The following is a 21701-nucleotide window of genomic DNA, read 5'->3' on the forward strand; positions in this document are numbered from 1 at the left end:
GAGTTGGAATGGGGGAAGAGAGGAGTTGGAATGGGGGAAGAGAGGAGTTGGAATGGGGGAAGAGAGGAGTTTGGAAGAGAGGAAAGAGGAGTTGGAATGGGAGGAGAGAGGAGTTGGAATGGGGGAAGAGAGGAGTTTGGAAGAGAGGAAAGAGGAGTTGGAATGGGAGGAGAGAGGAGTTGGAATGGGGGAAGAGAGGAGTTTGGAAGAGAGGAAAGAGGAGTTGGAATGGGAGGAGAGAGGAGTTGGAATGGGGGAAGAGAGGAGTTTAGAAGAGAGGAAAGAGGAGTTAGAATGGGGGAAGAGAGGAGTTGGGAAGAGAGGAATAGGACACTAGTCCAGATTGACACTGGTCTAGACCGACACTGGTCCGGAATGACACTGGTCTGGACTGACACTGGTCCGGACGGACATTGTTCTGGCATTACATTGTTCTGGACTGACACTGGTCCCGCCTGACACTAGTCCAGATTGACACTGATCCAGATTGACACTAGTCCCGACTGACACTAGTCCAGATTGACACTAGTCCCGACTGACACTAGTCCAGATTGACACTGGTCCCAACTAACACTGGTCTGGACTGACGGTGAGTTTGAACTGACACTGGGTCCCAACTGGCAATGGGTCTGGACTGACATTGGTTCAGAAAGACATTATCTCCCTCTGCCTTCTCTCTTTGTCTCATCCCATGGTAACATGGTTTACTCAATACAGACCGTAATGACCTCAGACAGGAAGTCATGATGCTTTGTTTCTTCCTGTTACTTCCTGTTTCAACCTTATTAAACAATGGACTGTTGATCAAAATGTAACTATGTCCACTAAGTCATGGAAAGCTGAGATTAGTTATAAGATATTGGAACTTTTTCAACCTCTATCTAAGGGTTAGAGTTAAGGTTATGATGTTTGAATGATTATCTTTGACCTCCCTGATTTAGGTTAGAATAGATGAAACTTTATTGGGCAGTTAGTTTCCAACCAGAAGTGCAAATTTACACTCACATCATAACATTGCCAGGTTAGTGGTGGGTGCTTACTGTTTTCTTATAAACACCAGCTCCTGGAGAAGGGAAATAACAAGTCTTCAGTTATATGTAGCTAGTAAGAGGAGCAACCTGGTCCCACGTAACTCAAGTGGTGAAGCCTGCCACTGGGCTGTTTGTTGGATTGCACTGGGGTCCAGCACACAACAGCATGTACATGCATGCGCTAATTACTGTATGTTAATCTAGATACGTATCTGCAATTCTATAGGGTAATAATTAAAGGTTGTGGGATACGAAGATTGTAGGGTAAAAATCTTGTCCTGTGTGCTCTAGGTGGAGGCTTGGATAGCAGGAAAGCATCAGGAGATGGACGAGGGCTGTGATATCCAGAAGGACCTCAGAGATTTTGAAAATACCTTTTTCCAACTCAACCAGGTATTCAGTCAATGCACTGAATACAATGAAATATGTTCTGATCTTGGGTGAGATCACACAACTGTCCCATAACCCTGCTCTCTCAAGCCTCCTCAGTCCTCCTCACTAGGGGCTCTACAGCCAGGTCCACAATAAGAGGGAAGATACATTCTCTTCCCATAGCTTAGTACTCCAGATGGAACTGTCAGCTCCATTTAGCCTTCCTCCCTCAGGAGAGCTTGTTTATAAATGGTACATTACCCATAATTAACCTTCTCTGACACAGAGTGGCTGACGGGACCGTGGGACAGAACAGATCTGGGCTCTGTTGGGTTTGGAGAAGTTGGATTCAAGCACATGTGAAGTGACTGGGAGTGTTCCAAAACGTGTTCAGCCAGCTCTCACATTCCTCTCAGCTGTCTCTCCATTTCTCATGTGTCTGTGTGGCTCACAATGAGCTACTCTGACCAGTAAACTATTTTTCTCTCTCTTTCTATCTTTGTGTTCCAGACCAGAGAACAACAGAGCTCTAAGCTGAACCCTTCCTCTGAATGTGTGAAAAAGCAGCTGAGCCAGGTCAGAGACCAGTGGCAGGCTCTGAAGGAAAGAACGGTTCATCAACAAAGGGCAGTTGGTGGGGCCATAAACCCGCAGGAGTTCAACAGGAAAGTAGACAAACTAGAAGCTTGGATCAAAGAAAAGGTAACAATATTAAAGTAGCATCTAACTGCTGTATCAGAGATACAGTGTAACATTCTTGTGAATCATTTTGAGTTCCCGACCTCATAATGTTGGGAACTGTGTTTCCTCCACTCTGTTAGCAGGGCTTATTTAGATTCTTTGTTTTATTTGATACAACTGCTGTCTGTAGATTTGACATTCAAGACATTTACCAGAAACTCCTCCCCTATGCCACTTTTAGCGTGAAGTGCATACATTTTCATAATTCTTTTACGATTTGTTTCGTACTTGCAATTGGAATTGCCTGTTGGAACAGCCCTGAAGTTGCCCTTCTCTACCAACTCAGCCACACTGGGCAACTCGGACCTGGAGGGCAGGGTTAGGTTAGGGTGTTTTGGTAGGGTTATGGAAGATGGTCAGGGTTAGGTTAGGGTGTTTTGGTAGGGTTATGGAAGATGGTCAGGGTCAGGTTAGGGTGTTTTGGTAGGGTTATGGAAGATGGTCAGGGTTAGGTTAGGGTGTTTTGGTAGGGTTATGGAAGATGGTCAGGGTTAGGTTAGGGTGTTTTGGTAGGGTTATGGAAGATGGTCAGGGTTAGGTTAGGGTGTGGAAGACATTGGTGTTTTGGTAGGGTTATGGAAGATGGTCAGGGTTAGGTTAGGATATGGATGAGTGTTGGAATAAGGTTCAATAATATGTCTTCTCTCACCAGGGAGAGGAGTGGGCTCAGATGAAGGTCCTGGGGGACAACCCTGACAAGCTGCAGCTGACCAGGAGAATCCTGGACCTTAAACAGGTGAGAAGCTTTTAACAGCAGACGGGGTGGAAAAACAACACTTTCCTTAAGTTCAGCCCACAAGTAAGATGGAAGTCACACATGGATATCTCATCTTCTAGGATGAGCAGATGTACAGGACTCTCCATGAGGAGATCAACCAACTAGCCCTGACGCTGGAAAAACAGGGCAGACCTACAGAGACCAAGAACATCTCCACACGGAGGAAACACATCAATATGTTGTATGAATGCCTCTCAGTTCAATCTAAGATATACAGTGCATCCCAAATGCCACCTTATTCCCTATATATTTGTTCTGAGACACACATTGATGTTCTTCATGATGATTCATGAATACAATCATCACACTGATGTGTTATTTATGATACTTCTAGCTAGAACACAAGGAAGCTCTTGTGGTCATGTCACCCTCTGTAGGTGACAGAGGGTTTATCTTGTTCTGGGTTATTTTCTAAAGGTGGTTGAAGGTCCAGTCCCTCCTGAAGGACTATCATGACCACCTGCGACTGGCACTGGAGGTCTCCTCATTTTACCAACAAGCTGACAATGCACTGTCTGCCATCAAAAAAATGGTACTGAGCTGCAAAAAGGGTTTTAGAGAGTAATAATGAAATGTACAAAAATATTTACAACAAAGATTTACTTGTTTCTTTAGAGGACAGGTATTTCTGTGGTCAAGAACAGTGGTGAAGAGAGGGAGATTCGGGACATCGCCAGCCAAATCATGGTAAGAATAAAAGAAATAGGATTAGACAGGATTAGTCTAGGTGCTCATCATCTCCTGTCTCCTAGGCTAGGTGCTCATCATCTCCGGTCTCCTAGGCTAGGTGCTCATCATCTCCTGTCTCCTAGGCTAGGTGCTCATCATCTCCTGTCTCCTAGGCTAGGTGCTCATCATCTCCTGTCTCCTAGGCTAGGTGCTCATCATCTCCTGTCTCCTAGGCTAGGTGCTCATCATCTCCTGTCTCCTAGGCTAGGTGCTCATCATCTCCGGTCTCCTAGGCTAGATGCTCATCATCTCCTGTCTCCTAGGCAAGGTGGTCATCATCTCCTGTCTCCTAGGCTAGGTGCTCATCATCTCCTGTCTCCTAGGCTAGGTGCTCATCATCTCCGGTCTCCTAGGCTAGGTGCTCATCATCTCCGGTCTCCTAGGCTAGGTGCTCATCATCTCCTGTCTCCTAGGCTAGGTGCTCATCATCTCCTGGCTCCGCAGCCACTTATTACAGGAAGTGTTTTTCTCTTGTGAACTGGCCTACCTGAAATGAAAAGTGTAGGGAGATAATTATCCCCCAGGGGTTGCCCAAGTTTCATGTTACTCACCTGCTAGATGGAGCAGCTGCTTGGTTCCTACTGTCAAAAAGCCCAGAACACATACAATGAATAATGCGTAACAAACACACAACAATAGCTTGGCAATATACAATACCAGTACCAAGTCATACCAATACAAAGTCACACCAATACTAAGTCACACCAATATCAAGTCATACCAAAATCAAGTCATACCAATACTAAATAATACCAGTACCAAGTTTTACCAGTACCAAATTATACCAGTACCAAGTCATACTAGTACCAAGTCATACCAATAACAAGTCATACCAGTACCAAGTCATGCCAATACCAGGTCAAACCAGTACCAAGTCATACCAGTACCAAGTCATACAAATACTAATTCAAACCAACACCAAGTCATACTAGTACGAAGTCATACCAATACCAAGTCATACCAGTACCAAGTCATGCCAACACCAGGTCAAACCTGTACCAAGTCATACCAATACAGAGTCATACCAATACTAAGTTATACCAACACCAAATCATATTACTACACAGGCATACCAATACCAAGTCATACCAATAACAAGTCAAATCAGTACCAAACATTTGGACAGCTTGTGGCTGGGTTTTTCATGATCGTTTGGTAGCCAGTTTTCTTGTTATGGTCCAGATACAGGTGCTGGTCATAAAATTAGAATATCATCAAAAAGTTGATTTATTTCACTAATTCCATTCAAAAAGTGAAATTTGTATATTATATTAATTCATTACACACAGACTGATATATTTCAGATGTTTATTTATTTTAATTGTGATGATTATAACTGACAACGAATGAAAATCCCAAATTCAGTATCTCAGAAAATTAGAATATTACTTAAGACCAATACAAAAAACAGATTTTTAGAAATGTTGGCCAACTAAAAAGTATGAACATGAAAAGTATGAGCATGTACAGCACTCAATACTTAGTTGGGGCACCCCAAACCATCATTGACTGTGGAAACTTTACACTGGAGTTCAAGCAATGTGGATTCTGTGCCTCTCCTCTCTTCTTCCAGACTCAGGGACCTTGATTTCCAAAGGAAATGCAAAATGTACTTTCATCAGAGAACATAACTCAGCAACAGTCCAGTCCTTTTTGTCTTTAGCCCAGGCGAGACGCTTTTGACGCTGTATCTTGTTCAAGAGTGGCTTGACACAAGGAATGTGACAGCTGAAACCCATGTCTTGCATATGTCTGTGCGTGGTGGTTCTTGAAGCACTGACTCCAGCTGCAGTCCACTCTTTGTGAATCTCCCAAGCACTGACTCCAGGGTGCGGTTATCCCTATAGCTTGTACACTTTTTTCTACCACATCTTTTCCTTCCCTTTGCCTCTCTATTAATGTGCTTAGACACAGAGCTCTGTGAACAGCCAGCCTCTTCAGCTATGACCTTTTGTGTCTTGCCATCCTTGTGCAAGGTGTCAATGGTCGTCTTTTGGACAGCTGTCAAGTCAGCAGTCTTCCCCATGATTGTGTTGCTTACAGAACTAGACTGAGAGACAATTTAAAGGCCTTTGCAGGTGTTTTGGGTTAATTAGCTGATTAGAGTGTGGCACCAGGTGTCTTCAATATTGAACCTTTTCACAATATTCAAATTTTCTGAGATACTGAATTTGGGGTTTTCATTAGTTGTCAGTTCTAATCATCAGAATTAAAAGAAATAAACACTTTAAATATATCAGTCTGTGTGGAATGAATGTATACATTATACAAGTTTCACTTTTTGAATGGAATTACTGAAATAAATCAACTTTCTTATGATATTCAGATTTTATGACCAGCACCTGTATGTCCTTCCCCCTGGAAACAGTGGCATTCAGCATAGTGGGATGTTGCCTGTAATCCAGGGCCTCTGGATGGGAAATCATGACATCATCAAAAAAACGTATTATTAAAATTGGTGACTGTTGTCGTAAAAAATGGTTTGTGTTGGGAGATGAAAATACAGTCTTGGTACTAAGTATGGTCAGCCGGTTACTTTAATTCATTTCTTCGGAGTTTCCGTAATATTCAAATGTCACTAACATTAGATTTTCACACCAATTGTTGTTAACAATTTGCAAACTGTGTGAGTAAGTTCCTCACTCTCCTCCACCTCCTTCAGATGCTGGACGTTAGCATGTCTCAACTGTCCATCCACCACCCAGCTCTGGCTCAACGTGTTTCACTGAAACAGACTGAGGTCAAGGACTGTTGGAGTCATCTGCAAAACATTGTCAGGTAACCCAAATCCCGAATTGTTACGCTCATCTCAAATATTTCTTATAAATCTCCTTTGGGTGCATGGTTAAAACGATATACCCACTCAGGGTTTAAATGACATACCCACTCAGGGTTTAAATGACATACCCACTCAGGGTTTAAATGACATACCCACTCAGGGTTTAAATGGCATATGCACTCAGGGTTTAAATGACATACCCACTCAGGGTTTAAATGAAATAGACACTCAGGTTTTAAATAGCATATGCACTCAGGGTTTAAATGACATACCCACTCAGGGTTTAAATGACATACCCACTCAGGGTTTAAATGACATACCCACTCAGGGTTTAAATGAAATTTAATAACATTTTTAAATGTTATTAGTTGAGAATTCCATAGACAATATTCTCAAAGCCTGCCTGGTAAACAATTAGCAAAACTAAAAATCACATAACAGAAGAATTAATTATAGTTTGTCATTCAGGCATCTGAGCTTGAAACAGATAGCGTATATCCCTCCTCCACTATTGATTTACTTTATTTCCTATACTTCATCTTTATTTACTCTACTATGTCATTGTTTACTCTACTATATATACTGTAGTTGTATATCTTCACAAGGGAACTGGCAAGTAAAAAGTTGTTGAATAGTATGTACATTGTGTATCCTGTTGACAAGTAAAACTAGACAACTAGAGCCACATACCTCTCCAATTCATAGCAGATGTCTGATCTGGCACAATCTGGTCACAGTGCTTGACTGTAATAGCTTATGTCTGGTCACATGACCATCGTAGCTGATGTCTGGTCACATGACCGTCATATCTGATGTCTGGTCACACGACCGTCGTAGCTGATGTCTGGTCACACGACCCTCGTAGCTGATGTCTGGTCACACGACCGTCGTAGCTGATGTCTGGTCACATGACCATTGTAGCTGATGTCTGGTCACACGGCCGTCGTAGCTGATGTCTGGTCACATGACCGTCATATCTGATGTCTGGTCACACGACCGTCGTAGCTGATGTCTGGTCACATGACCGTCATATCTGATGTCTGGTCACACGACCGTCGTAGCTGATGTCTGGTCACTTGACCGTCATATCTGATGTCTGGTCACACGACCCTCGTAGCTGATGTCTGCTCACACGACCGTCGTAGCTGATGTCTGGTCACATGACCGTCATATCTGATGTCTGGTCACACGACCGTCGTAGCTGATGTCTGGTCACATGACCGTCATATCTGATGTCTGGTCACACGACCGTCGTAGCTGATGTCTGGTCACTTGACCGTCATATCTGATGTCTGGTCACACGACCCTCGTAGCTGATGTCTGCTCACACGACCGTCGTAGCTGATGTCTGGTCACATGACCATTGTAGCTGATGTCTGGTCACACGGCCGTCGTATCTGTTGTCTGGTCACATGACCGTCGTATCTGTTGTCTAGTCACACGACTGTCGTATCTGTTGTCTAGTCACACGACCGTCGTATCTATTGTCTGGTCACATGACCAGTTTAGATCCATCACTCTCCTTTACACTATGCTGAAGTCTAGCTCTAACACTCTCCTTAACACTGTACTGAGGTTTGAATCGAATGCTCTCTTTGACACTGTGCTGAGGTTTAGATCTAACACTCTCCTTAACATTATGCTGAGGTTTAGATCTAACACTCTCCTTAACGTTATGCTGAGGTTTAGATCTAACATCTCCCTAAAGCTCTCCCTTCCAGTGTCCTGACAGGGATGAAAGACTCATTCCTTTTCCCCCCAGAACCACACGGCTGCCCACCATTGCTCCCGCCTCCCTTCCTGGCTCAGACTTCAGCAGCGCAGATGGCCAGCCCCTGACCTGGGCCAGAGAACCCCAGGACAGCAGGCCGAAAGAGCCACACAGAATTATGGGAAAGGAGGTGAAAGAAGATCCGAACATGAAAGACTTTGTGGTGAGTAACCATATTCAACACCTAACTTTGAACACCGAACCCTGATCCCTTACTGGTTCACATTAGTTACTCTATTGCCTTGGATTTGCTGCTCCTTCCCTACTCTCCACATTCCTGTAGCTGAAGGACTATTTTACTGCTGTGTGAAACTCAAATTAAGATATGGCATCTGTATGTACTGTTCAGCTGACTGGAGGGACTTGTATAAGGGTTGTTTATCCTGGCAACAGAATAGACAAATGTTTCCATGAGACACGTCAAGCCCAGGTTACAAAGGAACCGGTCTTGGTTGTATTACAGGTTCCTTACTCGGCCAAGGTTCTCCAACATGGATCAGTGCTGAGCCAGAACCAACAAGTCTTCTCAGAAACTAATCGTTTTTATATCCTCTGACATTAATGTTAAAATAGCAACTTAACCACTGCAAAACATTACACTGTCAGTTGATTAATAAAATTTGATTATACACTCACCTAAAGGATTATTAGGAACACCATACTAATACTGTGTTTGACCCCCTTTCGCCTTCAGAACTGCCTTAATTCTACGTGGCATTGATTCAACAAGGTGCTGAAAGCATTCTTTAGAAATGTTGGCCCATATTGATAGGATAGCATCTTGCAGTTGATGGAGATTTGTGGGATGCACATCCAGGGCACAAAGCTCCCGTTCCACCACATCCCGAAGATGCTCTATTGGGTTGAGATCTGGTGACTGTGGGGGCCATTTCAGTACAGTGAACTCATTGTCATGTTCCAATTTGAAATGATTCGAGCTTTGTGACATGGTGCATTATCCTGCTGGAAGTAGCCATCAGAGGATGGGTACATGGTGGTCATAAAGGGATGGACATGGTCAGAAACAATGTTCAGGTAGGCCGTGGCATTTAAACCATGCCCAATTGGCACTAAGGGGCCTAAAGTGTGCCAAGAAAACATCCCCCACACCATTACACCACCACCACCAGCCTGCACAGTGGTAACAAGGCATGATGGATCCATGTTCTCATTCTGTTTACGCCAAATTCTGACTCCCATCTGAATTTCTCAACAGAAATCAAGAATCAGACCAGGCAACATTCTTCCAGTGCAAATTGTAGCCTCTTTTTCCTATTTGTAGTGGAGATGAGTGGTACGCGGTGGGGTCTTCTGCTGTTGTAGCCCATCCGCCTCAAGGTTGTGCGTGTTGTCGCTTCACAAATGCTTTGCTGCATACCTTGGTTGTAACGAGTGGTTATTTCAGTCAAAGTTGCTCTTCTATCAGCTTGAATCAGTCGGCCCATTCTCCTCTGACCTCTAGCATCAACAAGGCATTTTGGCCCACAGGACTGTCGCATACTGGATGTGTTTCTCTTTTCACACCATTCTTTGTAAACCCTAGAAATGGTTGTGCGTGAAAATCCCAGTAACTGAGCAGATTGTGAAATACTCAGACCGGCCCGTCTGGCACCAACAACCATGCCACGCTCAAAATTGCTTAAATCACCTTTCTTTCCCATTCTGACATTCAGTTTGGAGTTCAGGAGATTGTCTTGACCAGGACCACACCCCTAAATGCATTGAAGCAACTCCCATGTGATTGGTTGTTTAGATAATTGCATTCATGAGAAATTGAACAGGTGTTCCTAATAATCCTTTAGGTGAGTGTAGACGGGTTTAATTCACACACACTCACTCACACACACACACATAGCATTTGGAATGAATACAGGCTAACTATTGCCTGACTTATTGCCATTAGGTGATGAGAGAGTAGGACATATAGAAAGGACTTAGTAAGGAGAGGATTAAGGGAATAAGTAGAGTAGAAGAGGAGGAACCTTGAGTTCCCAACGAGCAGCATTCAAAGAAGACAGATGACCATGTTCTCTGCAGGCCAGGTTTGAAATTGTTCTCAAAGGTCTAGCCAAGACCCACCCTTTATAGAAGACCTGACTTCCCACAGTCCCATTCCTCACTACCAAACAAACCTGCATGCAACAATACCTGATGTTTTTAGGAAATGGGGCTACACACAGGAGGCCAAATATATCTAATAGTTGTTTAAAAAAAGTAGTCATTGTGATGGTTTCCCAACCACAGATCAACTACAGTTTTGGACATTTTTATTTATTTATTATAGATTCTCCCTTGATCTCTCTCTGTTAAGGGATCACAGATTAAAAAGTTTCCAGCTTCACAGGATGTCAACAAATGCCTTCAGTGGCAGGGGGGTGAAAGGGTGGGGTTAGAATAAGGGGCAGGTGGAGAGTAACAGCCGAGGTACAGGTTTGCGCTGGGTCTACGACTGTCTTATTTGTGGCGTTGGCATGGCATTCTGCATTCTGTCGCTGCAATGGTGGCTCATCTGGTACACCAGAAAAAAGGGGCAGTGGGCTTGGCAGTGGTTTTCGGGGGTTACCTCACTGATGGTTCTGAAGTCACCTGGCTGACGGTTCTGAGGTTACCTGACTGATGGTTCTGAAGTTACCTGGCTGACGGTTCTGAGGTTACCTGGTAGAGGGTTCAGAGGTTACCTGGCTGACGGTTCTGAGGTTATCTGACTGACAGTTCGGAGGTTACCTGGCTGACAGTTCTGAGGTTATCTGGTAGAGGGTTCAGAGGTTACCTGGATGACGGTTCTGAGGTTACCTGGCTGACGGTTCTGAGGTTACCTGGCTGATGGTTCTGAAGTTACCTGGCTGACGGTTCTGAGGTTACCTAGCTGACAGTTCTGAGGTTACCTGGCTGACGGTTCTGAGGTTACCTGGCACACACACGCACATTCATACAATGTCTTTCTAATGGGTTATGAGTGTTCCATACATGAACAGAGGCTTTTGTCACCACATCACTACCAGCAGCCTTTCCAGAAATAATGGACACAGGATGTAAGATATAATTAACAGGATGTGACAATTTTCAGAATGTGACATCATTAACAGAAATCAGAACAGTTTTTTAAAATTAACAGTGTTTTTTTCAGCACTCAGTCTTTTTGGGTAGGAGTCTATTAGTATGGCACATCTTGACGTGGCAATATCTGCCCACTCTTCTTTGCAAAAGCGCTCTAAATCAAAAGGTAGTTTAAGGGTGTGTACACTTATGCAACCAGGTTATTGTGAGTTTTTTATTTGTTATCTTTCCCCCTCAAATATTTCAGTTTGTTTTTCAATTGAATTGATCACGTTATAGGTCACATTAAAGGTGGAAAAAGTTCTGACATGATTTATCTTTGTCTCATTCTTTTACATCTTGGCATTTTAATAGGGGTGTGTAGACTTTTTATATCCACTGTATATGGAGACTAAAAAACCCAGACCTACAATAGTAATGTATACGTGGAGGAGGCTTACTCAAGCAAGCCGTCTGGATGACTTTCTTGTTCCATTCTCACTTGTCCCCAAATTTAAAAGAATCAAGAATGCACTTCGATCATCATTTTATTGGCATCCACATTAATCCAATGAAAGGGGATAGGGCTACTGGAAATTTAATTTAAGTTTAGAACCAAGATAAGGGAATTTGTTTTCATATTTCTTTTGTTTTAAAAAAACTAATTAAAACAGAAAGTGTTGTAATTGTCTCCCCAGAGTGTCCAAGGAGAAGGCCTCTCAGAAAGCCACGCCCCCGGCACTACCAGAGAAAGCGCCGTCTGTTTTAATGTCAGCCCCCCAAAACAGCAGACTGGTGGAGAAAGGTAACACCTCAAGCCCCTTGTTTCTTCTTTCTCTCTGTGATTGACGTGAACTGACTTACACAATGTTTCCCTATTTAGTAGTGCACCATTTACACCATGTTCCCCTATTTAGTAGTGCACCACTTACTCCATGTTCCCCTATTTAGTAGTGCACCACTTACACCATGTTCCCCTATTTAGTAGTGCACCATTTACACCATGTTCCCCTATTTAGTAGTGCACCATTTACACCATGTTTCCCTATTTAGTAGTGCACCACTTACACCATGTTTCCCTATTTAGTAGTGCACCACTTACACCATGTTCCCCTATTTAGTAGTGCACCATTTACACCATGTTCCCCTATTTAGTAGTGCACCATTTACACCATGTTTCCCTATTTAGTAGTGCACCACTTACACCATGTTCCCCTATTTAGTAGTGCACCATTTACACCATGTTCCCCTATTTAGTAGTGCACCATTTACACCAAGTTCCCCTATTTAGTAGTACACCTTTTACACCATGTTTCCCTATTTAGTATTCTAGTAGTCTATTGTCTGTTGTATTCTACAAGTCTATTGTCTATTGTATTGCACTATATGGAATTGGGTGCCATTTCAAAGCATTTTCAGTCGCAACGTGTAACCGGTCAGAGTTCACAAAGGTAATGAAGGTCATGGAGGTCATCAAGACAGCTAATTAGAGTCTGTTTACTTTGCAACAGGCAAGTGAATGTTGAGCCACGGCTGCAGTCTGGATCCACCCGGCTTCAGTCTGGATCCGCCCGGCTGCAGTCTGGATCTTCCAGGCGTGGCCACCCAAATCTCCGCCTGTATATCCCAGAGCCCCACGCAGAAAACCCTCAACCCAACCCACAGCTTCAGGTAGTAGCAATCCCCCAGCCACACCCACCCCTCCAGACCCAGAGATGCTCACAACCACACCCGCCCGTCCAGAACCAGAGACGTCCACAACCACGCCAACACTTTCAGACACAGCTCCAGAAGTTCACTGTGTCTGCAGACAAGGTACCATACCAACACCAATGCCTCAACTCTCTTCCTCTACTCCTTTCTTCCTCTACTCCTTTCTTCCTCAACTTCTCTCTTCCTCTACTCCTGTCTTTCCTTCTCTTTTCCTCTACTCCTCTCTTCCTCCTCTGCTCCATGTACCTGTCCTCTTCTTTCTTCTATACTGGTCCATCCTACTCCACCTCTTTTTGACCTTATGTCCAAACTGACAATCACCTCTTTCCCTTTCCCAAAAGACCCTATTGTGGTTGAAGGAAAACGTTGTCATGGCCACCCAGGTCTGCTCCCTTATTGGTTCAGAGGCCAAAAGACTTCAGGATGTCCTGGGACAGGAGCTATTCACCAACAAAGACAGAATAGAGGTGGTCAAAAAGGTAAACAAACCTGATCCCAACAGTCTCTGGGTTTCTCTTGGTTAGTCAAGATGACATTGCAAAACAGTTCAAATGATCTTATGTCACTTTTTTACCATTATTGTACCAAGTAAGTATGACAACAACAGATTCTTATTTGCAGCATTGACCTGCGAGCAGTTAAGGTTAACTGTCTTGCTCAAGGACAGAACGACTCAGCGGCCTGGGGATTAGAACCAGTGGCCTCTTGACCACTGGGCTAGCCTGCCACACTGCCCGAAGTACATATATAGAGACTAACCCTAACCCAGTTCCACCTGTCTGTCTCATTCTGTAGGAGGGAAGGGGCTTAGTCAATGCCCAGCACCCCAGCAGCAGGAAGATCCAGGAATTTTTGAGTCGGCTGGACGATTTGTGGGAGGAGCTAAAGAGACGACATCACAGGAACCATATCTATCTCCAGTCAGAGGAGGAAGACTACAGGGTACACTGACCCTAACATAACCCTAAAACACTGCCACTAACCATAACCCCTGAAAACTAACACTGACCCTAATGTAACCCTAAAACACTGCCACTAACCATAACCCCTGAAAACTAACCCCTGAAACTCAGGCCCATAATGCTGACCGGCTATGAGTATGGTATAGGGGTGTGGTATTGGGATGTGGTGTAGGGGTGTGGTTTAGGGATGTGGTGTAGGGGTGTGGTTTAGGGATGTGGTGTAGGGGTGTGGTATTGGGATGTGGTGTAGGGGTGTGGTTTAGGGATGTGGTATTGGGATGTGGTGTAGGGGAGTGGTATAGGGATGTGGTGTAGGGGTGTGGTTTAGGGATGTGGTGTAGGGGTGTGGTGTAGGGGAGTGGTATAGGGATGTGGTGTAGGGGTGTGGTATTGGGATGTGGTGTAGGGGTGTGGTTTAGGGATGTGGTATTAGGATGTGGTGTAGGGGAGTGGTATAGGGGTGTGGTGTAGGGATGTGGTGTAGGGGTGTGGTATTGGGATGTGGTTTAGGGATGTGGTGTAGGGGTGTGGTATAGGGGTGTGGTGTAGGGATGTGGTGTAGGGGTGTGGTATTGGGATGTGGTTTAGGGATGTGGTATAGGGGTGTGGTGTAGGGGAGTGGTATAGGGCTGTGGTGTAGGGATGTGGTATAGGGGTGTGGTGTAGGGATGTGGTGTAGGGGTGTGGTATTGGGATGTGGTTTAGGGATGTGGTGTAGGGGTGTGGTATTGGGGTGTGGTATTGGGATGTGGCATTGGCCTATTGGTTAAATATGTTCACTCCTCCTACTCCCCCTACACCCCAGGGTGCATTGAGGAGCATTTTGGAGCACCTTCTCTGCCCCTCCTCTCCACTGTAATATTGTTATGTCTAGGTGGTGAAGGTGCTCCAGGCACTGGGGTGCATCGAGGCGTGGTTACAGGCAGTGGACCTGTCCTTGTGGACCTCCCAGCTGGCAGGAGACCCGGAGACTATGAGGCTGGCTGAGAGGGAGGGCTGTCTGCTGCAGAAGGAGCTGTGTGCCCAGGGGTTGGTGCTGGCGACCCTGAGACAGGAGGTGACACGTTATGCTGCTAGGATCATTGTGAACAATATTTGGCTTTATCTGCTGTTAATACAAAATCATGTTTCCATTCTCTCAGGTGGACAGGCTAGGTGGCCACCAGAGTGGAGAGGGGTCAGTACATCCCAACGCTGAGGGCCCCCAGGGACCACAGACCCACCTCTCAGAACGAATGGAACAAGTAGAGAGAAAGTGAGTATAGAAAGAAAGGAGATGTTATTCTGCGTGTGTGTGTGTGTCTGTGTTGTGTGTCTTGTAGATTCATAGTGGACCAATTAGCTTGTGGGTTTGTAAGGACTTGAGTTTGGTCAGTATTTCCAGGCGGTAAGAGCTTAGTGGCATGACTGCATTTGACAGCATGAGAGGAGGAAGGTCGTTCAGAACACCCAGACCTCCTGTTTAAAGGAGCACCTTCATCCCACAAATCACCAGAAAAGACAGTGTTTTCTTAGGACTCACTGGTCAGCTAATTGCTCATTATATATCACCCATCGGTTTCTAGTTTAGTCATACAGGATTTCTGTGTGTGAACGTCTTACTACATAAGCTGTGTTTAAACCTGGAAATTGTGATTATTGAGAGAAAATAAATCTCTTCCAAATGTAATTACTTAAGTGTTGAGTAAAAGTTAGTTTGGGTTAGATTTTTAGTTAGGGCTAGGCATTAAGGATTAGAGTTAGGTTTAGAGCTAAGATTTCTGACCAATCATTACCTTTTATAGTGAAAGGCCATTTCTGACCAATGATTACCCTTTAGAGTGAAAGGTAATTTCTGACCAATCATTACCTTTTATAGTGAAAGGCCATTTCTGACCAATGATTACCCTTTAGAGTGAAAGGCCATCTCTGATCAATGGTGAGTTACTGGCCTCTTCACTGACTGACTGGGCTCTTCACTGACTGGCTGGCTTCTTCACTGACTGACTGGCCTCTTCACTGACTGGCTAGCCTCTACACTGACTGGCTGGCCTCATCACTGACTGGCTGGCCTCTTCATTGACTGGCTGGCAGGTAGAGTTTTTATTGTTGCTGTCTCAACATCTCTAGGTACCAGAGTGTCCAGACTGTACTGATCCAGCGAAGTTCCTCACTGCAGGACAGAAGGATGTTGACAGAGTTTCTGGAGAGAGTAGAACTAGAGAGCCAAGAGGACCGGGAGGAGGGTTACAACAGCAGCAGCAGACAGGTGAGTCATACCAAACCAAACAGAGAGTCTTACATAGAGTCATACCAAACCAAACACAGCCATACCTAGAGTCAAAGCTAGACCAAACAATTGGTCATACTTAGATTCATAACCAAACCCAACACATGGTCTTACCAAGAATCCAAATCAACACAGGGTCTTACCTAGAGTCAAAACCTGTCATTGGTTCCATTGGGTTAATCCTTTTCTGTCAGTGGTCACATTGCATAAATCCTTTCCTCTTTTTATCTTTTAGCCTCTTCATACTAAGATGAGATCAGCATCCAGCTTGCTGGGTGATGGATGTGGGGAAGTTGCTGTGCCCCTGATGAAGGCCATGGGAGACCCTGTAGAGGAGTTGAGGGAGGCAGTTGAGATGCTAAATGACACGGTCAGGGAGAGAGGAAGAGTACAGAACCACATCCACGATCAGGCCATCCAGAACCTGATCAGACAGGTAGGAGAATGGATCCTAGAGAACCTAATTATGCTGTTCCATTGGGTTGTTATGGAGGTTAACGTGACCAGGCCCAGAATGGTCCTTCCTACATACCTACAGTATGAATGTCATAGGTTTATAGGACAACTCGCAGTCCTTCATCTATGTGTTGCTTAGAAGGGTTTAGATTTGGAAACTTAGGAAATGTTGTTTATCATGATCATCATACAATGTCAAATACCAGTACCCCCTTCTCACATTCTAGATAAGTCATTCATCTAAAAAATACCTACAGTTAGTCCGAAAATATTTGGACACTGACACAATTTTCATAGTTTTGCCTCTGTACACAACCACAATGGATTTGAAATTAAACAACCGAGAAGCAATCAAAGTGAAGACTTTCAGCTTTAATTCAAGGGGTTGAACAAAAATATTGTATGAAACGTTTAGGAACTGTAAATATTTTCATACACAGTCCCCTTATTTCAGGGGCTCAAATGTAATTGGACAAATTAACACACTCATAAATACAGTTTTAATTTTTAATACTTTGTTGTGAATCCTTTGCAGGCAATGACTTCTTGAAGTCTGGAACACATGAACATCACCAAACACTGGGTTTCCTCCATTGTGATGCTTTGCCAGGCCTTTACTGCAGTCTTCAGTTGTTGTATGTTCGTGGGTCTTTCTGACTAAAGTTTTGTCTTCAGCAAGTGAAATGCATGCTTGATTGGGTTGAAATCAGGTGATTGACTCAGCCATTGCAGAATATTCCACTTCGTTGCCTTATGTTTCGCAGTATGTTTTGGGTCATTGTCCATCTGTAAAGTGAAGCCCCGTCCAATCAACTTAGCTAAATTTGACTGAATTTGAGCAGACAATATATCCCTATACACTTCAGAATTCACCTGGCTGCTTCTGTCTTCTGTCACATCATCAGTAAACACAAGTGACCCAGCGCCATTGGAAGCCATGCATGCCCATGCCATCACACTGCCTCCACCGTGTTTTACAGATGATGTAGTATGCTTCGGATCATGAGCCGTTCAAAAGCATTCTCCATTCTTTTTTCCCCCCATCATTCTGGTACAGGTCCAAAGAAAGCAGTTCCAGAACTAGGCTGGCATTTTTAGATGTAGTTGGCCTAATCTGGCCTTTCTATTCTTGAGGCTTATGAATGGTTTGCACATTGTGGTGAACCCTCTGTATTTGCTTTTGTGAAGTCTTTATGGTAAACTTGGATAATTATATGCCTACCTCCTGGAGAGTGTTGTTCACTTGGCTTGATGAGGGCACCCAGTTCTTTTTGTGTTGCAGATCTCACCAGTGCATTCTTTTTTTCTCAGATTGTATCAAACTGTTGATTTGGCCACTCCTAATGTTCCTGCTATCTCTCTGATGGATTTTTTCACAGCCTAAGGATGGCCTGTTTCACTTGCATTGAGAGCTCCTTCGACTGTATGTTGTGGGTTCACAGCAACAGCTTCCAAATGTGAATGCCACACCTGGAATCAACTCCAGACCTTTTACCTGCTTAATTAATGACAAACAACCTGTCCATGGAACAGCTTTTGAGTCAATTGTCCAATTACCTTTCGTCCCTTGAAAAAGGGGTGGGCTACATATTAAAGAGCTGTAATTCCTAAACCCTTCCTCCAATGTGGATGTGAATACTGAACCTTAAGCCCATGTTCATTATTTATCTGTAACTAGAATATATTTTGGTAAACAGTCAAAATAACAAAACCTTTGTCAGTGTCCAATTTTTTCAAAGACCTAACTGTAAAAATGTTTAGACAGTTGTACTTTTGCAGATAATTAATTAGTTGAATAGAATGCACGTACTAAGTTGCGTGGTGTTTCCACATAGCTATCTTCAAACATGTGTACTAACTGTAATTTACTCTGGATAAGAGCATCTGCTTAATGACTAACGTATGTCCCCTCTACCACGTGTCTCCTCTCCTGTCTGTCTCCTCTCCCGTATGTCTCCTCTCCCGTCTGTCTCCTCTCCCGTCTGTCTCCTCTGCCGTCTGTCTCCTCTGCCGTCTGTCTCCTCTGCCGTCTGTCTCCTCTCCCGTCTGTCTCCTCTCCCGTCTGTCTCCTCTAATTTCTGTCTCGTCTGCTGTCTGTCTCCTCTCCCGTCTGTCTCCTCTCCCGTCTGTCTCCTCTAATGTCTGTCTCCTCTCCCATCTGTCTCCTCTCCCGTCTGTCTCCTCTCCCGTCTGTCTCCTCTCCCATCTGTCTCGTCTGCTGTCTGTCTCGTCTGCTGTCTGTCTCGTCTGCTGTCTGTCTCCTCTCCCGTCTGTCTCCTCTCCCGTCTGTCTCCTCTCCCGTCTGTCTCCTCTAATTTCTGTCTCCTCTCCCGTCTGTCTCCACTCCCGTCTGTCTCCACTCCCGTCTGTCTCCACTCCCGTCTGTCTCCTCTCCCGTCTGTCTCCTCTCCCGTCTGTCTCCTCTCCCGTCTGTCTCCTCTAATTTCTGTCTCGTCTGCTGTCTGTCTCCTCTCCCGTCTGTCTCCTCTGCCGTCTGTCTCCTCTGCCGTCTGTCTCCTCTGCCGTCTATTTCCTCTGCTGTCTGTCTCCTCTCCCTTCTGTCTCGTCTGCTGTCTGTCTCGTCTGCTGTCTGTCTCGTCTGCTGTCTGTCTCGTCTGCTGTCTGTCTCAGCTGGGTGTACTGTCAATGCATGTAGAAGGCTGTCTGTGCTGCAGTATAGAGCTGACCCTGGACCTTGTGCGGAGGGAGACAGACATGGCTGTACGTTGTGAACCAGATGGCTGTGGACTAGGAGACCTGGAGGAGCAGCAGCACCATCTAGAGGTGGGGGAGGAGAGAGGGGATTCTAGAGGTGGGGGAGGAGAGAGGGGTATCTAGAGGTGGGGGAGGAGAGGGGTATCTAGAGGTGGGGGAGGAGAGGGGGGATTCTAGAGGTGGGGGAGGAGAGGGGGGATTCTAGAGGTGGGGGAGGAGAGGGGGGATTCTAGAGGTGGGGGAGGAGAGGGGTATCTAGAGGTGGGGGAGGAGAGGGGGGAATCTAGAGGTGGGGGAGGAGAGAGGGGATTCTAGAGGTGGGGGAGGAGAGGGGTATCTAGAGGTGGGGGAGGAGAGAGGGGATTCTAGAGGTGGGGGAGGAGAGGGCTATCTAGAGGTGTGGGAGGAGAGGGCTATCTAGAGGTGTGGGAAGAGAGAGGGCTATCTAGAGGTGGGGGAGGAGAGGGCTATCTAGAGGTGGGGGAGGAGAGGGCTATCTAGAGGTGGGGGAGGAGAGGGCTATCTAGAGGTGGTGGGGAGAGGGGTATCTAGAGGTGGGGGGAGAGGGGTATCTAGAGGTGGGGGGAGGGAGAGGGGTATCTAGAGGTGGGGGGAGAGAGAGGGGTATCTAGAGGTGGGGGAGGAGAGGGGTATCTAGAAGTGGGGGAGGAGAGGGGTATCTAGAGGTGGGGGAGGAGAGGGGTATCTAGAGGTGGGGGAGAAGAGAGGGGTATCTAGAGGTGGGGGAGGAGAGAGGGGTATCTAGAGGTGGGGGGAGAGAGAGGGGATTCTAGAGGTGGGGGAGAGAGAGGGGATTCTAGAGGTGGGGGAGGAGAGGGGTATCTAGAGGTGGGGGAGGAGAGGGGTATCTAGAGGTGGGGGAGGAGAGGGGTATCTAGAGGTGGGGGAGAAGAGGGGATTCTAGAGGTGGGGGGGAGAGAAGCATGGAATTCATTCATTCATTCTTGGCAGGTTGACTATGCTAAACTGATGGTGGAAATAGAGGCGCTCCAGAGAGAGACGTGTAACCTGGTGAAGCTGTGCCCAGACAGAGTGTCCACCTTGGGGGTGGAGGTGCAGGAAACCATGACGATGTGGAGGGATCTAGGGAAGAACATGGAGGAGAACAGACACAGACTACAACAATTTGTTGCCCTACAAGACTTCTTCAGGAACTATTTGGCCATCATGTAAGCATGACATCATAAAATAATACCATTCCTCCCTATATAATAATAACATAATTACAAAGTTTGTCTATACACAATAGCAAAATAACATAACTGTTCTTCCCCTATAATTACATAATAATACTGTTCTTCCCTACAAAATAACATAACTGTTCTTCCCGACATTATCACATAATACTGTTCTTCCTAACATAATAACATAACAATTCTTCCCTACAAATTAACATAATAATACTGTTCTTCCCAACATAATAAAATAACTGTTCTTCCCAAAATAATAAAATAATAATACTGTTCTTCCCTACATAATAACAAAACGGTTATAATAAAAATCTGGTCTGTTAGACAACAGGATGCTCTGGTCTGTTAGACAACAGGATGCTCCGGTCTGTTAGACAACAGGATACTGTGGTCTGTTTGACAACGGGTTGCTCTGGTCTGTTAGACAACAGGATGCTCTGGTCTGTTAAACAACAGGATGCTCTGGTCTGTTAGACAACAGGATGCTCTGGTCTGTTAGACAACAGGATGCTCTGGTCTGTTAGACAACAGGATGCTCTGGTCTGTTAGACAACAGGATGCTCTGGTCTGTTAAACAACAGGATGCTCCGGTCTGTTAGACAGCAGGATGCTCCGGTCTGTTAGACAACAGGATGCTCTGGTCTGTTAGACAACAGGATGCTCCGGTCTGTTAGACAACAGGATGCTCCGGTCTGTTAGACAACAGGATGCTCTGGTCTGTTAGACAACAGGATGCTCTGGTCTGATAGACAACAGGATGCTCTGGTCTGTTAGACAGGCTACCAGGATAAAATGTGACAGAATTCAGGAACATGGTCCTATCGCAAAATGTTTGTTTGGCTTTTTATTAAATTTTATAAAGGTCCAGACTTTGTAATGGTTTATAGTATAACTACCTTTTGATACAGTTATGGGAAGCTATGCTGCTTTAAAAGTTGATAATCTGCTCTACCTAGTTCTGAGAAAGGTTTAAAATATTTTCACACTTGCCAGAGAGCTGGTCAATTGGCATAATTCTCCGCTCAGTATTCCGCTCAGTTCTTAGTATTCCAATAGGAACACTGTGACCTTGTGTTAAACTGGTCTGGTTGGTCTCTAATAAATACACACTAGATTATCAGACCAAATAAATAAACAA

At 45.0% G+C, this 21701-nt stretch overlaps 1 protein-coding gene across 7 annotated transcripts in view; it reads left to right on the plus strand.

The window, feature by feature from the left end:
- LOC106023986 overlaps window positions 1–21701 on the plus strand; it is a 51209-nt gene that overhangs the window by 9496 nt on the left and 20012 nt on the right. For 6 of the 7 annotated variants that reach the window (XM_034292293.1, XM_029119975.2, XM_034292290.1 and 3 more), the window contains 18 exons: window positions 1323–1424; window positions 1914–2105; window positions 2797–2880; window positions 2982–3103; window positions 3340–3454; window positions 3538–3609; window positions 6314–6429; window positions 8193–8364; window positions 11936–12042; window positions 12749–13052; window positions 13292–13429; window positions 13746–13892; window positions 14787–14969; window positions 15055–15167; window positions 16022–16160; window positions 16417–16617; window positions 19269–19421; window positions 20325–20542. In XM_034292293.1, coding sequence (XP_034148184.1) covers window positions 1323–1424; window positions 1914–2105; window positions 2797–2880; window positions 2982–3103; window positions 3340–3454; window positions 3538–3609; window positions 6314–6429; window positions 8193–8364; window positions 11936–12042; window positions 12749–13052; window positions 13292–13429; window positions 13746–13892; window positions 14787–14969; window positions 15055–15167; window positions 16022–16160; window positions 16417–16617; window positions 19269–19421; window positions 20325–20542 — 2678 coding nt within the window. The remainder of the gene's footprint in view (window positions 1–1322; window positions 1425–1913; window positions 2106–2796; window positions 2881–2981; window positions 3104–3339; window positions 3455–3537; window positions 3610–6313; window positions 6430–8192; window positions 8365–11935; window positions 12043–12748; window positions 13053–13291; window positions 13430–13745; window positions 13893–14786; window positions 14970–15054; window positions 15168–16021; window positions 16161–16416; window positions 16618–19268; window positions 19422–20324; window positions 20543–21701) is intronic. The other variant, XM_034292294.1, reaches the window with a different exon arrangement.

The sequence above is a fragment of the Esox lucius genome, chromosome 5, assembly GCF_011004845.1.
Source record: "Esox lucius isolate fEsoLuc1 chromosome 5, fEsoLuc1.pri, whole genome shotgun sequence".
Classification (NCBI taxonomy): Eukaryota; Metazoa; Chordata; class Actinopteri; order Esociformes; family Esocidae; genus Esox; species Esox lucius.